The 12,625-nt window shown below is 35.8% G+C and overlaps 1 protein-coding gene across 1 annotated transcript; it reads right to left on the reverse strand.

The window, feature by feature from the left end:
• Positions 1 to 7,368: 7,368 nt before the first annotated feature.
• LOC147287377 (protein neprosin-like) lies at positions 7,369 to 12,088 on the reverse strand. Its single transcript, XM_086240907.1, has 6 exons — positions 11,939 to 12,088; positions 11,724 to 11,810; positions 11,303 to 11,503; positions 8,786 to 8,944; positions 8,177 to 8,323; positions 7,369 to 7,779 (listed from the first exon to the last, which is right to left on the reverse strand). The coding sequence occupies exons 1-6, from the start codon at positions 12,086 to 12,088 to the stop codon at positions 7,369 to 7,371; spliced, it is 1,155 nt and encodes a 384-aa protein (XP_086097033.1).
• Between the last annotated feature and the right edge of the window lie 537 nt (positions 12,089 to 12,625).

Consider the following 12,625-nt stretch of genomic DNA (forward strand, 5'->3'; position numbering starts at 1 on the left):
ACAGTATCTGTGCATGAGGTAGTTGCATCTCTTAAAAGTTATGAGGTGAGACTGAGTAGGCATGAAGAGGATGATGAGAATTCTGAAAAGGCTTTTGCTAGCATGAGCATTGGTTCTAAAAATCGAAATGGCCAAGGCAGGACCTATGGCAATGATGGAGGGAAGCACAATCAAAGGGTCTGGAAAGGCAAGCCCAAGAAATGGGATAACAAGCCTACAGGAAACTCAAAGCAAGTGAGTCTCAGTGATGCAGGGAAACAAAAATGCAGAATCTGTGACAAAATGCATTTTGGAGACTGTTGATTCAAAGGCAAAGTGAGATGTCACAATTGCAGTAAATTTGGGCATGTGATGAAAGAATGCCATCAACCTAAGAAGGAACATTCAGTGAATTATGCAAATCAAGTACAAGAACCAGCTGCTATGTTCTATGCATGCCATAAGGCCTCTGTTGACAAGGACAAAGAGGTCTGGTATCTAGACAGTGGATGCAGCAATCACATGACTAGCAATGAGGCTATGCTCATTGATATTGACAGATCAATGACATGTAAAGTGAAAATGGGCACTGGTGAGTTGGTGAAGTCAACTGGGAAAGGTACTCTTCCCATAGAACATGAAGGTGGTGTCAGATACATCAAGGAGGTGATGATTGTGCCTGGACTCGATGAAAATCTATTGAGTGTGGGGCAAATGGTGGAGAATGGATACTGGTTGGTGTTTGGTGACTTCATGGTTAAAATCTATGGTGATGAGAGTCTGCAACAACTTGTTGCTGCTGTGCCAATGAAAGGGAACAGATGTTTTCCCTTCTCATTTGACAGTCTCAATCCAATGTTGGTCAATCAAGCCACTGTTGTTGATTCCACATGGAAATGGCACAGAAGAATGGGGCATTTAAACTTTGAAAGTCTGAAAAGATTACAAGATAAAGAGATGGTGATTGGTCTGCCAAAGTTAACTGGGAAGATACATGTATGTGAAGGGTGTGCTGCAAGCAAGACTCACAGGGCAACATTTGATAAAGGGCAAGTGAGAAAAGCTGCTGAACCTTTGGAATTGGTCCATACAGATGTGTGTGGTCCTATGACTGAGTCCATGGGAGGAAACAGGTACTTCCTTACATTTATGGATGATAAGACTCGAATGTGTTGGGTGTATTTTCTGAAATTCAAGGCAGATGTATTTACTGTCTTTAAGAAATTCAAGTCTATGGTTGAATTGCAAAGTGGCTACAAACTGAAGAAACTGAGAAGTGACAGAGGGGGAGAATACACTTCACATGAGTTTGTGAAATTCTGTGAAGATGTGGGAATTGACAAGCAACTCACTGTTGCATACTCACCCCAGCAGAATGGAACAGCAGAAAGGAAGAATAGGACAATAGTAGAGATGGCCAGGACAATGTTGCATGAGAAAAGGATGCCAAGGAAGTTTTGGGGTGAAGCAGTGCATACTGCTGTTTATCTTTTAAACAGGTGTCCTACTCAAGCCTTAGACAACAAGACTCCATTTGAGGAGTTCAGTGGGAGGAAGCCTGGTGTCAAGCATCTCAGAATTTTTGGCTCCATCTGCTACACCCACATTCCATCTCAGCAAAGGTCCAAACTGGATGAAACAGGCCAGAAGGGAGTCTTTGTAGGGTATGGGACAAGAGAAAAAGGCTATAGAGTGTATGATTTGGCCAGTGACAAAGTTATTGTCTCGAGGAGTGTGACATTTGAGGAAGCAGGTATGTGGAATTGGGAAAGCAAGGAAGCTGTCTATGTATCTGTACCTTGGGATAACAAAGATGAGACAAGTGAAATTGATCCTAGTTTTGAGTTGTCTACCCCAACACAAGCTGTACAAACTCAAAACATATCACCAAACTCATCTGGATCAAGTCTTAGATCAGAGAGAAGACATATAGAAACTGAAGCACAAAATCAGGAAGGAGATGTTGCTGAAAGCTCAGAAACCAGTGAGATTGAACTATCAAATACCTATGACACCACACCACTGAAGTGGAAGAATCTAACTGAGGTTTTTGCACACTGCAAACTCAGTGTCATTGAACCAGAGAACTATGCTGAGGCTGCAAAAGATATGGCATGGAAAAAGGCAATGGAGGATGAGATTGCAATGATAGAGAAAAATCAAACTTGGGAGTTAGTTAGCAGACCAAGTGAGAAACCTATTGTGGGGGTCAAATGGATCTTCAAGACCAAGCTGAACCTTGATGGCACTATCCAGAAACACAAAGCAAGGCTGGTAGCTAAAGGCTACACTCAAAAACCAGGGGTAGACTTCAATGAGACCTTTGCCCCTGTGGCAAGGCTTGACACAATTCGAACCTTGATTGCTTTGGCTGCTCAAAGGGGCTGGAAACTCTATCAACTTGATGTCAAGTCAGCATTCCTAAATGGAGTATTAGAAGAAGAGGTCTATGTGGATCAGCCAGATGGATTTGTGGTTGAAAATGCTGAACACAAAGTCTACAAGCTGAAGAAGGCTCTTTATGGCTTAAAACAGTCCCCTAGAGCTTGGTACAGCAATATAGATGCTTACCTACTGAAATGTGGATTTAAGAAAAGCCCTAGTGAAGCTACACTATATGTGAAATGCAAGGAAGATTTTGGGACTCTAATGGTGTCGATCTATGTTGATGATATTGTATACACAGGTGACAATGAAGTGTTAATTGAAGAATTCAAGAGAGACATGATGCAAAGATATGAAATGACAGACTTAGGACTACTACATCATTTCCTTGGAATTGGAGTAATTCAGCAAAAGCATGGGATTTTCATCCATCAGAGGAAATATGCAATGGCTCTACTAGACAAGTTTGGTTTGAAACACTGCAAATCTGTATCAACACCATTGGCCACCTCAGACAAGCTTAGAAAAGAGGATGGAAGCAAGCCTGCTAGTGAGGAGTTATATAGGAAAATCATTGGAAGTTTACTATACTTAACTGCAACCAGGCCAGATATCATGTTTGCTACCAGCCTGCTTGCTAGATTCATGCATTGTCCCACAGAGAAGCACCTTGGAACAGCTAAAAGGGTCCTAAGATACATCAAAGGTACTCTAGACTATGGCATTCAATACCAGAAAGGGGATTCACCAATTCTGATTGGATATTGTGATAGTGATTGGAGTGGAGATGAGGATGACATGAGATCAACCTCTGGATATGCTTTTTCATTTGGAAGTGGAGCTTTCCCATGGGCCTCTGTCAAACAGCATAGTGTGGCTCTATCCACAGCAGAGGCTGAATATATGAGTGCAGCAGAAGCCACAACTCAAGCAATTTGGTTGAGGTTTGTGTTAGAAGATTTTGGTGAAGAACAGGTGGAACCAACTACCATTATGTGTGACAATACTTCTGCAATAGCCATGACCAAGAATCCAGTGTTCCATCAGAGATCGAAACACATTAAAAGGAAATTTCATTTTATAAGGGATGCATTGCAGGAAGGTGTGATAGATTTGTTATACTGCAGAAGCAAGGATCAGATTGCAGACATTTTCACTAAGGCTCTTCCAAAGGATCGTTTTGTTTTCTTGAGAAACAAGCTTGGAGTTAAATCAGTGCAAACTTTAGAAGGGAGTGTTGGAAGTAAAGCTTCCACTGATTCTCGGGTCTGATTTTAGCTCAGCAGCCTAGTAATGCTGATGTGGTATTTTAGTAAGTTTCATTAAATGATGTAATAGAGTATGACAGTTGGCATTGTGTGATTGATCAAGTGTGTGTGTGGAGTGAGTGAGGTAATAGGCTCACGCATCTCATTCAGTTTTGTAACAGAATTGCAATCATGAATATAAGAACACACCCTCAACGTGAGTAAGCTATTGTGAGCTACTCCATTTTTACACAGCTCTGTTTTTCCCTTTCCTTCCTTAACAAAATGTCACTAAGAAATCAGTAAAATCAACATGATGAGCAAAGCCAACAGAAACCCATATGTATATATACTGTATCTAGCCCACTCAAGTACATTAATCTTGTTAATTAATATCCTACTACATGGGGAAATATAACTTACTAAATCCTAATTGATTTATAACATTCCAATTTTTTTTGGTCAAAGATAACATTCCTAATAAATAAGATTTATTAAGAAAAGTCAACTTTAAAAAAAATATATTTTTATCGTTACTGAAGAAGTTTGAACGAAAAACTCAAATGGAGAATTTGGAATTCGATCCGTTACTGTAACAACATAAAAATCTTCTACTTTGTGAGTTTTCCAAGCTGAAAATCGTTAATTAAGCTTTGGCTAGCTTGATGGTTTTAAAGTTTTTAGCATCAAGATTGAAGCATCCAATCTTCGAACTCTTCATTTTTTTGGGACATCCCACCCTTTGGTACTGGAGAATTAAACAAAATTATGCAGCCTCATGGGTTTCCTATTTAAGTTTTTTCAGTTATGCATTTTTATCATTTAAGTTTCAGTTATGTTTTTCTCCATTCATGTCTATTAATTGAGTCTTTGAGTTTGTAGTTATGTTTTTAATTAGGCCGGGGAATATTTCTTTTTCATTGAAGTGTAAGGAAGTGGAAAAGATCTTTGAAAAGGTTTAAATTTGTAACCTTGTATCAAGTTCATATGTGTGAGAAGTTGAATGAAAGTATTTTTCCCCAGTAAATAGAGTTAGAATCTCCTTTCTACATTTGGACCTTAAAGCAGTCAACTGTAGTAATTTAAAGGAGCTGATAATATCACAATCTCCCCACCCCAACGAACGAAGTCAGCACCCCCTTTTAGACTTTGGAAGGTGATGTCCGGCCAGTATCCTAATACTTCTGTTGCCACTTGAAGCCACCAATGTCCAGTATGTGTGTTCTAAAACATAAATTCAAATTACGTACATACATAAGATGCTTATATTGTTAGACTATAAATCTGTATAATTTACTAGGTAGCTAAGTTGATTCTTAATTGAATGTAGTTAATTATTTAGTTTAATTTGGACAAGTACGTACGTTAATTATATATTGATTCTTATCATGCAGTTCATGCTTATTTTATTGATGACTTTTGTGCATTTAACCTGATACATTAGAAGTTACTGTTTGGAGAGAGCCACATCAAATGTTGGCTCATGCACTGCTCAAAATCCTTTTAAGATCGAAAGATGTTTGGTACTAAAAATGGACAGTTGGGACTTTATAAAAAAGATTTATTCATGTCATTGACTGATCTCGGAGAATATATGATATATTATCCGTTGTAATATATTCATATGGGGAATTTTATGTGTAACCGATACACCGCCACATAATATAACCAATCAAATGTGTAAGAGTATTATTGGACGGCATGTTTATCTCTTCTAGGATATTCATCTGTATTATACTTTCAGTGGCTTTTTTGGTTAATTTGTCTTTTTATACACAAGATGGATCCCATCAAAAAACAAGTTAACGTAACTGAATTACAGTGGCAACAAGTCATATATAATTTTACATTGCTGAGGTCTTATTGAAAAGTTTTCATTTCAAAAACTAGGTGTTCGTACCATTTATCATCTTGGCATAACGATAAGTCACATAAGACTTAGTATCATGTTGTTTGGGTCTAAGCAAAGTCTTTCTAGGCCCAAAGGTTAAGCCCTCCCCAGGCTCTCGGGCTCCTAGGCATTGACCTCCTAGGCCCAAAGACTAAGCCCTTCCTAGGCTCTTGGGCTCCAGCCTCCTAGGCTCCGACCTCCTGGGCTCCGGCCTCCTCGGTCCTGACCTCCTAGGCCCCGGCCTTCTGGGCTCCGGCCTTCTAGGTCCTGACCTCCTAGGCCCCGGCCTTCCAAGCTCCAGCCTCTTAGGCTCCAACCCGTGTCAACTCATTCGGATCCCCAAAATGGGTGACACGTGGCACTCCCACAATGCAAATTGTCACAAGGGACACATGTCATCACCGGATTGGTTAATACCCTTCCAAAAGTACTATAAAAGGGTTACTTTCTTGTCAGAAAAGGACAACTCAATCATTATCATATTATTCACTCACTCTGCTCAAATATTCTCCTAACACTGACTTAAGCATCGGAGGAGGTTAGGCCGGTACCACACCGGTGCCCTTCCCGCTCACTTTTGTGTATTTGCGCAGAGTGCTCATGACATTACGTTCCTACCACTACTCACTAGTCAGACCTAACTATCCGTTCCTACCCCACTTCAACGTGTCATCCTCTCAGTGGGCGGTCAACGGATCCACGTGGTTTGAGTCGACATTAAGTGCTCTACCATTTTTGATCGAGCATCAACACTAGGCTATTACTTTGCTTCCATATCTCAATATATAATATAAATATATATGTATGATATAACAAACTTATTAGCCGTAGATAAATTTATATGTCTTATCTCTTTTGCCGAACGTAATATGTCAATTATATATTAACTTATCATAATAATTTATACAGCAAGTGCTACGTACCAAGTGTTTTTTTCCAAACCTCATACAAGAAAATCTCTAGGCTGGCCTGGCCACACTGCCTTTGCTTTGTCCTTCAAGCCTACTAGACATTACTTACCTCATCTGGCTTGACATGCATATATATTACATGTGCTTGATGTGGCATAGTGAAGAAGAATTAGTTTATCCGGCCTTTTCAATGAAAGAGGAAGTTCATAATTGATCATTTAGCCTTACCTCTAATCTTGACGACCCTCCCATCAGTCGTGAGCAATCTTTAATTGATGATTTTATTTGGATCATTTAGCCCCCAAAGTAGGGATAAAAAAACAAAAAAAAAAAAAACTAGACATTATAAATATACAATGACATAATATTAATTTCTTTATAAGCCCAAAAGCCCAGCTGGGTACGTAGTAGGCCGAAAATCCATTTTGCTGTAGAGAGAGCCACGTCAAATGTTGGTGGCATTGCTTAAAGTCCATTAAGATTCAAAACTATATATGATGGTTTCGGACAGTATATGGAACAGTCCTCAAGTGAGAACGTTCGTATTTTTTCAAAATGTGTGAACACAGTGCCAATATGAGGTAGACAGTGTATCGACATAATTTTAAAACTTGCTGTAACACATCATGTGTGTCGACATAGCGTCTACCTCATGTTGGTATTGTGTCGGCGTTCGTACATTTATAAAAATGCGGACATCCTTACCTAAAAACTTTCAATATATGGAAGATCTATATATCCATGCCATTGACTGATTTCGATGAAGGACAAAATCCCTTTAAAATCCCCTCCATATTTGAGTGCAAAATTTGCTCCAGATTACATATAAGCCTTGGCTTGCTAATACATTATCATATATCTGAGATTGCTTTGATAATATATTTTAAACTAGCTTGTACGTTTCTCATGACCTGTCTGACTGTGTGTGTTGCTAACTTAATTTCTAACTAATTAATTAAGGACATATGTTAGAAAACCCAGGACCTCCAAAATAGAAATGGGTTCCATAGATAGGGGTTCTCTTGTTAACAATGATATCGTAGCATGAAGGTTTTGTGGCATATTTCAAAAGCCTCTCAGGATCTTTGTCATTTGGATTCAAGCTCTCAGCAGGCTCTTTGTTGGCTAAACTGTTGTCAATGTATCGGAGATTGCGCATATAACTTGCTCCACCGTGGCCTTCACTTGGAAAATGACCACTCCCCATTTGAGTTGATGTGTGACGACCCTCAGCTTGAAAATTGATAATCTCCCCACCCCAACTAACGAAGTCAGCACCCCCTTTTAGACTTTGGAAGATTTTGTCTGGCCAGTATCCTAATGCCTGGTCTTTCACTTGAAGCCACCAATGTCCACTTTTTACGTTCTAAAACATATAATCAAAATTACATAAGATGCTGATATTATTATACTATAAATTTGAATAATTTACTAATTAGCTAAGATGATTCTTAGTTGAATGTATGGTCTAAATTTACAGTCTTACAAATATGACAAGAAATTGTTACCCTATATGACAAAGTTAGTTAGGCATGTGTAGCTAGAGTGATTAATAATTTCCTCTATATTAATTGCTAGATATGTAATTCAAAATGTAAATTAGAAAAATGTTCTCTTCTTGCCAAACAATTTAACATGTTATATGTTGTCAAACCGCCGATGTAAACTATTGATCAAGTGAATATTTTTTATTGATTTTATAGCATTGGATTGAAAGTTTAGCAATATAGCATTCCACTTGTTAATTAATCGAGTATTTATACCTTGTATATGCTTATGTATATTGCATATTGCTTCCCCTTGTAGATGGAAACAGGTTTCAGGGCAGCACCAAGGGCTATTTTTCTGTTTATTTGGACGAAACCAGGGCATTCAAGATTGTAGCAACCAGTACTTTGGTAACCATCACCCTAAAGAACACATGAGAGGCTAGTATTATACAAATGTAATTTACAAATAAAGATGTGATAGTTGTTAAAAATAAATGAGATTCACAATAAGCTCAAATATATATGTCTATCAGTTGATATTAAATATAAAACTATGTTGTCATAATATAAGGGGATGAAGAGAAGACTTACAGTCCAAAATGCGAACAACCTTGTTTGCTTGTCTCGGGAATTAATCTAGATTGAAGCCACCAAATGATCATTTGTCAGGTTTCCAATTGGTTTGATATGTAAGTATATAATCTAAAATTAATTCTAAATTTCGATGCAAAGATTCAATTTCTGTAGTAGTATAAATTTGTATCAGTGAAGATTAATTTAATTTGAAACTAAATATATATATAAAAAAATAAAAATAAAAAGAGTAGGGAAGAATTCAATATCTCGAATTTCTTGGAGGATTTTGATGACTAAAAAACTTACAATCCACCCAGCTTCTGTAGTGCTCAATGCTTTTCCCTCACCTCCCACGACCCATATTTGGGCTATACTGTTTTCTTGATCAAATGATTTAGGGCTCCATACGTTCATTGTTGTGCTTGCTCCATAGTATTTGCCACCGGTCAAAGTAACTTGGGCATACTAAATAAGAAAATAATAATAATTCAGTATATATAGTTCAGTCATAATATATGTAATTGTTAATATTTGAAAATGAGCTGAAGCCAACGTTGGAAATCAAACAATTAAAGGGTCTTTTAGATATAACACCATTTTGAATACCCCATTTTAGAGTAGGCCCGGTAGGTAAATAAATCTGAATGAGGTTTTTTTTTTTTTTTTTTTCCAGGTCATATGATAGCTTAAGCATGAATTTGTGGATATTTACAAAAGATGTCATTGCTCCAATTTGAGCAATATTTAAAGATCCATGATTTGAAGCATTTATCACTCTTAATTTTGAATGTTTTAATTGATGAAATTTCATGATTCATGCATCCAATTCAAAACAAAAAATTGTTACCAATTATGAACATGAACTTAATTATAAACACTCAAATACAAAAAAATTAAACACCCAATATACATATAATATACTTATGATATAGATAAAAAAAAAATGAACATAGTAAGCCTCCACTTTGGGTTAAAAAAAGAAAGAAAGAAATATCTAATAAAAATATAACAAATCCAACACAATAGAAACATAGCACTAAAATATATAAATACAAATATCAATACCTTGGACTCAGGTATATAAAACAAAATATAAAAAAAAAATCGAAGAAAAAGATGGGAGGAAGAAGAAGAAAATCGAAGATTGATGATGAAGAAGGATAGAAGATGAAGAAAAATCTAATAAGAAGAAACTAAAAAAAGAAAAAAAAGATTGAAGAAACCACAAACACAACCAAAGCAAAATAACACATTACTTACCTGTAAGTAAGGATGAAAAAAAACTTGAAAAAAATTGCAAAAAACATCATGTTGAACTTTTGAAATTGTTAACCTAAAGAAGAGGTTAGGATGAAAGCTTAAGAATGTTTGAAAAACGTAAATGACGTTTCTTTTTAATTTTTTAATGTTGGTCGTAATACACTAATTTGGACAAAATAACACCTATTTTGAAATTTGAAAACAAAATTAAAAAGGATATACTTAATTTACAAAGTCAAACATAAATGAGAATTAATTACCAAAAAAATAAATGACAAAACTTTTAAATAAGGCATTAATACACACTAATTTGGAAAACCCAATAAACTTTGAAATTTGAAAATGAAATCCAGAAATGGAAACTATTAATATTCAACTTCATCAATTAATGGCAATTAATTACAAAAAAAAATTCATGATAATACTTTGAAATAAGGCATTAATTGACAAAATATAAAAAATTTACCTTTTTCAACTCAAAGGGTAAAAGAGGAAATTACAAAATAAATTTTTTACAGAAAATAGATAATCCTACGTAACAAATTCAAAAATGGATGTATATCTAATTTCTCAAAAAAAAAAAAAGGATAATATCAAATTGGTCTCTCGAAATAAATGTATTTCTAATTAACTCAACAATTAGCTCAACAATCAATCACACAATAACATAAGAACACATAGTGATTCACCCAATCTGATTCAGATCCGGGCTACATCCACATAGTTGTGTTTGAATTATAGACAAAAATGTGTTACAATGTCTAGGGCCGGCTATTAGGGGGTGGGCCTGTGCAATCGCACAAGGCCCCCAAATTTTTAGGTCCATACATGTACTTCCTTAAAAAAAAATAATAATAAAATATAATATAATATAATCTAATTAAGTCAAAAGCCCAACTCCACAAGATAGATTGATTTTCAGAGGCTCTGACTCTCTGTGCATGTATTTTCTTTGAGTCTTTGACTTTGGTGTCTCTCTCTCTCTCATTATTTGCCTCTTCGTTTCCCACTTTCCTTTTCCCTGGTTGTTTTGATTTGGTCCTGAACTGGGCGCCATCCCCTCCAGACCTTTCTCTTGTATTTCTTCTAATTGTCTTGAAATTAAATTTTAAAACCCCCAAATCAGTTGCAAGTTTTTATTTTCTTTACTAACTTATGAATTTTTTCATTATTTTGGTTTTGGGTTTATTTATTTTGGAGTTGTGCAAAATTAATTAAATCATCACTATTTTATCTTCTTAATTACAGTTGAGAAGTGAGAAAGAAGAAATCATACAACAAAGGCTATGGTTGGGAAAAATTTGAAGATATTGAAGGGCCTAATTTTGTTAATTGGCACAGGGCCTCCTAAATCTTTGAGACGGCCCTGACAATGTCCAATGAAAGTGAACATATATGGGCTCTCAAGAAAAACGAAGAGTTTCCTCAATTAAAGAGGTGGAGAGCATGAAAGCACCCCTCCACGTACTCTAATATTCTGTTTAATAATATTAATTAGTAATTGTATTGATTGAATGAATATTAAAGAATGGTTTAAATTTAAAGTTAGTTGATGTGCTGTACCTCGTGACCAAGTGGTGGGATGAACTCAAAATCGGTACGATTAAATTGTGGGATGGATTTAGAGGCAGCATGATCAAATGCTTGTGTTCGTACAATGGGAATTGTTCCTTCCGGGCACTCTCCATTCTGTTGCCAATCTTGAAAGATCTCATCACCTTCATAACTTTCCTTTTCATTGCTACTTGGAAATGAAGGTTGCAGCTATTTTTTCAAAAAGAATGTATGATTAGTATTTAGTGAATGAAACTGTTTGTACCGCATTTATTGAGCATATATATTACTAATCAAATCTCATGCATACAACTATGTTAGAGTGGACATTATCTTCATAAGAAGTGTGTTCAGCAATAATATAGTGACCCTCAATATCCGACACACACCTGAAAAATGAGTCTAATTAATTAGGAATTAAAGAACAAACCTGTATGGTATGATTTTTGAGAAGTGGGTGATTAAGAGCAGGTTGTTTATAGATATCAACACAATCTATTACATCACCCCCATCGCCCTGCAAAAATTGAGAGACTCAATTTCAAATGAGAAATAGATATTAATTAAAATGGCTAAACTAAAAAATTTTGAAATGAAGAAAATTAATGGGGAAGGCAATAAGGTTATAGTACGTAGTCTTTGAACCTCTATAGTTTTGATGACTGCTTTGTTGTCCTTCACTGTTTCATCAATTGTTCTGCAATCAACAAATTCATTGCTCAATGTGAAAATAATTACTGCTACAATGAAAATGCAGCTACCTCTCACTTTGGTGTAACAGTTCCCAGTTGCCATGATATTGAATAGAAATTTGCAAAACTATGCAAAGGTTGAGAGCAAAGCAAACAGAAACCCATATGTATATATATACACTGTATCTAGCCCACTCAAGTACATTAATCTTGTCAATAGCCTACTAAATGGGGAAGGATAACTTTCTAAATCAAAGGGATGTTTAGGTTCCAATTCCAAATCAATTGATAACATTCCTATTATATTTTTGGACAAAGATATCATTCCTATTATTTTTTTGGTCAAAGATAACATTCCTAATTGATAAGATTTATTAAGAAATTAAAGTCAAGTATCTTTTTTATTTTTTATTTTTTTGCATTGTTTCTTGATGGAAAACTCAAACTAACATCTAATTAAAGTATTAAACATTCACATAAATACACAGAGTTGATAGAATATGTACGTACGTTCTTGTCTTAACCAAAATTAGACATTATAAGTTTATAATAATGGTTTTTTTGAAGGTCAAATCAGGGCATATCAGAAGAAAACAGCCCATTTTATTGAGCTGAGCGCTCAACATGTCAATAACTCAAC

Source organism: Dryas octopetala, chromosome 4 (genome assembly GCF_963921425.1).
Source record: "Dryas octopetala chromosome 4, drDryOcto1.1, whole genome shotgun sequence".
NCBI lineage: Eukaryota > Viridiplantae > Streptophyta > Magnoliopsida > Rosales > Rosaceae > Dryas > Dryas octopetala.

Bases quoted from the DNA above. Each gene is read 5' to 3' on its own strand.
- LOC147287377 (XM_086240907.1), bottom strand. From the start codon at position 12,088: ATGGCAACTGGGAACTGTTACACCAAAGTGAGAGGTAGCTGCATTTTC. The intron at 8,945-11,302 runs GTACAGCACATC...TTTCTTATTTAG, and splicing joins TCCCACCACTTGGTCACGAG to TATGCCCAAGTTACTTTGAC. The intron at 7,780-8,176 runs GTATAAATACTC...TATATGTTTTAG, and splicing joins TATACATAAGCATATACAAG to AACGTAAAAAGTGGACATTG.